This window comes from Micropterus dolomieu, unplaced genomic scaffold (assembly GCF_021292245.1).
Source record: "Micropterus dolomieu isolate WLL.071019.BEF.003 ecotype Adirondacks unplaced genomic scaffold, ASM2129224v1 contig_9064, whole genome shotgun sequence".
Lineage (NCBI taxonomy): Eukaryota > Metazoa > Chordata > Actinopteri > Centrarchiformes > Centrarchidae > Micropterus > Micropterus dolomieu.
The window spans coordinates 553-4,320 of NW_025738050.1; the positions used below are offsets into that span (position 1 = coordinate 553).

Genomic DNA, 3,768 nt, shown 5'->3' on the forward strand with positions numbered 1-3,768 from the left:
AGGAGGAGGAGGGGGAGGGGGAGGGGGAGGAGGAGGAGGAAGAGGAGGAGGAGGAGGAAGAGGAGGAGGAGAAGGAGGAAGAGGAGGAGGAAGAGGAAGAGGAGGAACCAGGGACCAGGTGCAGGGACCAGGTGCAGGGACCAGGTGCAGGGACCAGGTGCAGGGACCAGGTGCAGGGACCAGGTGCAGGGACCAGGTGCAGGGACCAGGTGCAGAGACCAGGTGCAGAGACCAGGTGCAGAGACCAGGTGCAGGGACCAGGTGCAGAGACCAGGTGCAGGGACCAGGTGCAGAGTCCAGGTGCAGGGACCAGGTGCAGAGACCAGGTGCAGGGACCAGGTGCAGGGACCAGGTCCTGATCAGGCTGTTACAGAAAAGTGGAAAAGTTGAGAAAACAGAAGGTTAATTTTTCTGAGCTTTGTCCAAGACGTCCCAACATAAAGACGGGGACAGATCTGACTCAGTGACTGGTGATCGGTGGGAGTCGCTCATAAAGTGAACGGCTTTGCATCAACTAAACTTTATTGACACTGACGTCCAACTTTGTGGAAACCCCTTCCTGTTCCAACAGGACTGAACACCAGAACACGAAGCAGGTCCATAAAGACCTGGATGAACCAGTGGAGACCTGGACTGGCCTGCAGAGTCCGGACCCCAACACGACTTTTTTCAGTATCGTGTATGTTTTCAGTCATTCAGAGAGACTCCATATTTATTTATTACTTTATTATTTTATGTTTTAGGCTTTTAATATACGCACACTCACACATGTTTACCGTTTTATTTATTTATTTTATTTGAATTTTGAATTTTTTAACACTCACACACTTATTTACTTTATTTTATTCTCAATATTTATTTTTATTAATTTATTTTTTACACCCACAAACACACTTTTACTTTTTATTGTATTAATTTTATTTTAATTTTAAATATTTTTTAACACACACTTACGGTTTTATTTTTATTTTTTTATTTTAATATTTATTTATTAATTATTTTATTTACACACACAAACACACACGTTTAGTGTTTTATTAACTTTATTTAATGAACTGTATAAATGAACTGTTCTTTCGTAATTTAATTGTTGCTTTGGCAACATTGTTGTTTTACTAGCTGACCCCTGCCACCCCGGACACAAGCTGTTTCTCCCCCCTGGCAGGAGGCTGCGCTCCATCAGGACCAAAACCTCTCGCCACATAAACAGCTACTTCCTGTCTGCAGCCTCAGTAACAAGACCCGGGTCTGATTCAAATGTCTCTGCACATGTAAATACTGTTTCATCTCAGGCACAAAACCTGCACACTGCCTGTATTTGTTGTTAATTGTTAATCTTTGTTGTTGTAAATTTAGAGATTTCGTTGCAATACGTCTGCACAAACCCAGAATAATGCGCATGTTCTGCAATAGTTATTTTTCTCTATTCTCTTGAATATTCTTATATGACTTGTATTGTTTATATTTCTACATTTATTTGTGTCTGCGTGTAAAATTCCTCCTGTGTGTAAAACGCCCAACTGCCTCCGGCCAGCAGGGGCGCTGTGACATGTAACCCGGAGCGGAAGTGACGTATGAATCGTGGTCGTCAAATAGCCCAATCAGCGCCGCGGCAGGAGGTTCAAAGTTGTGTGGGAACCACAGAAACAGCGGGTCTTTGGTTTCTCTGGATTTATTGAACGTTTCAGGTAAGAGAGGTTTTACTGGTTCAACACGTCGCCATGGAGACGGTTTAAAAGCGAAGCTTCCGCCAGACTCCGTTCAGATATCCGTCGTTTTTACAGTAACCGCGCCTGCAGAGGACAGAGACAGTCTCAGGGTCTGTTCCGTTTAACACGAACCAGCGTCAGACTGTCAGACAGCTGTGAAGCGGGGGGGGGTCAAGCTCTAAACGTTTTGCAACGTTTTCTGATTGAACGACATGTTTACTTGCAACGTTGCGCAACGAACTTCAGGTTTGTTCTGGTCTGTGTGGTGGGCGTGTCTCAGGTGTTACCCAATCAGCTGCGACAAGTTTGTAAACAACGGTGTAAAAAAAAAGACCCACCGTTTCTGAGTGAAACGTTTTGTCGGCGCTGAACGCGGCCCCAGGTGTCTTTCTGAAGCTGAGGACAGAGAAACACCTGTAATGTCTTTATAAAGAGCAGAAGACAGGTGAGAGGAACACCTGGGGCAAGGTGGAGCAACGACCCTGAAGTCCAGGACACTGTAGAGCTGTCACATCTGGACTGCAGTGCCTCAGAGAGGACGAAGTTAGAACACGTCTGTGAAAACGGCGCTGTATGTTGTTGTTGTTTTACATGTAGTAACACTTTTAAAACTATAGTAATATTTAGTCCTTCAGCTGAGAGAAGGCACGTGTCTGCTCCACTGTGCCATGTGTACGCAGCATGTGCATGACTAACACCTTTAGCACAGTGGTGCCACAGGTGTTACATGAACACTGGGGCGAGTTCAGCGCAGACAAAACGTTGCAAAACGTTGTTTTCCAACAGAAACGGTGGTTCCCTGAACACAATGCTGTGAACGCAACCGCACTGCAATTCACACCGTTGTGTTTACAAACTTGTGTAACACCTGAGACACAAAAGGGAGGAAACGCACCTCGAAGCCCGTTGCAGAACGTTGCGCAACGTTGCAGGAAACCTGTCGTTCAATGGGAAAATGTTGCAAAACGTTTTGAGACTGAACTCGGCCTGATCTCTGCGGACCCTGACGTGCTTCTAGCTGATGAATGATTGGTTTAGACTGACTGGTGTGTTCTGATTGGTCGATCAGGTGCAGAGATGGCTGAGGGGCTGCCGGTGCAGGTGGGACCGTAAGTGTGTTTCAGTACAAAAGCCCGGAGAGGACAATTTAAATGGACCTTTTCTCTGATTTCTGCATCTTCTGAAAACACATTGATTCAGCACTGACTCCTCTGCGTCTCCCTATTGGCTGCAGGTCGGCCTATCAGAGCGAGCCTTCATCAACACAGACGCACCCGATCGCGGGGGCGGGGCATCAGGAGGAGGGCGTGGTCAGTCAGAAGCCTGAGTACTGTATCGAGCTGCTGACGAGAGGACGGGAAGAGTTCAGCTTCGAGGAGCTCAGAGCGGAAAGATACTTCAAACGGAGAGAAGAGCGGGAGATAGAAGGTGCGTTCACTGACCTCACGGTGCGTTCACTGACCTCACGGTGCGTTCACTGACCTCACGGTGCGTTCACTGACCTCACGGTGGGTTCACTGACCTCACGGTGGGTTCACTGACCTCCTGACGGCGCCGTGTCAGGAAACCTGAACTGAAGATGTTCTTTCCTGCAGAGAAACTGAGACGTGGCGAAGAGCTGAAGAAGCAGCTGAGGAAGGAGCTGGAGGAGAAGAAGAGACTCGTAGAGCTCATGAAGTCACAGGTACACACCCGATACGGATGCTGCAGCACCCGATACGGATGCTGCTGCACCCGATACGGATACTACTACACCCGATACTACTACACTACTACACCCGATACGGACACACCCGATACGGATGCTGCAGCACCCGATACGGATGCTGCAGCACCCGATACGGATACTACTACACCCGATACTACTACACTACTACACCCGATACGGACACACCCGATACGGATGCTGCAGCACCCGATACGGATGCTGCAGCACCCGATACGGATGCTGCTGCACCCGATACGGATGCTGCTGCACCCGATACGGATACTACTACACTACTACACCCGATACGGACACACCCGATACGGATGCTGCAGCACCCGATACGGATGCTGC

The 3,768-nt window shown here is 48.2% G+C and overlaps 1 protein-coding gene across 1 annotated transcript in view; it reads left to right on the forward strand.

The window, feature by feature from the left end:
- Positions 1–1,567: 1,567 nt before the first annotated feature.
- LOC123965285 (mitotic checkpoint serine/threonine-protein kinase BUB1-like) overlaps positions 1,568–3,768 on the forward strand; it is a gene marked incomplete at its 3' end in the record, with an annotated part of 5,885 nt that continues 3,684 nt past the window's right edge. The window contains exons 1-4 of the mRNA XM_046041851.1: positions 1,568–1,688; positions 2,779–2,818; positions 2,944–3,137; positions 3,305–3,393. Coding sequence (XP_045897807.1) covers positions 2,787–2,818; positions 2,944–3,137; positions 3,305–3,393 — 315 coding nt within the window. The remainder of the gene's footprint in view (positions 1,689–2,778; positions 2,819–2,943; positions 3,138–3,304; positions 3,394–3,768) is intronic.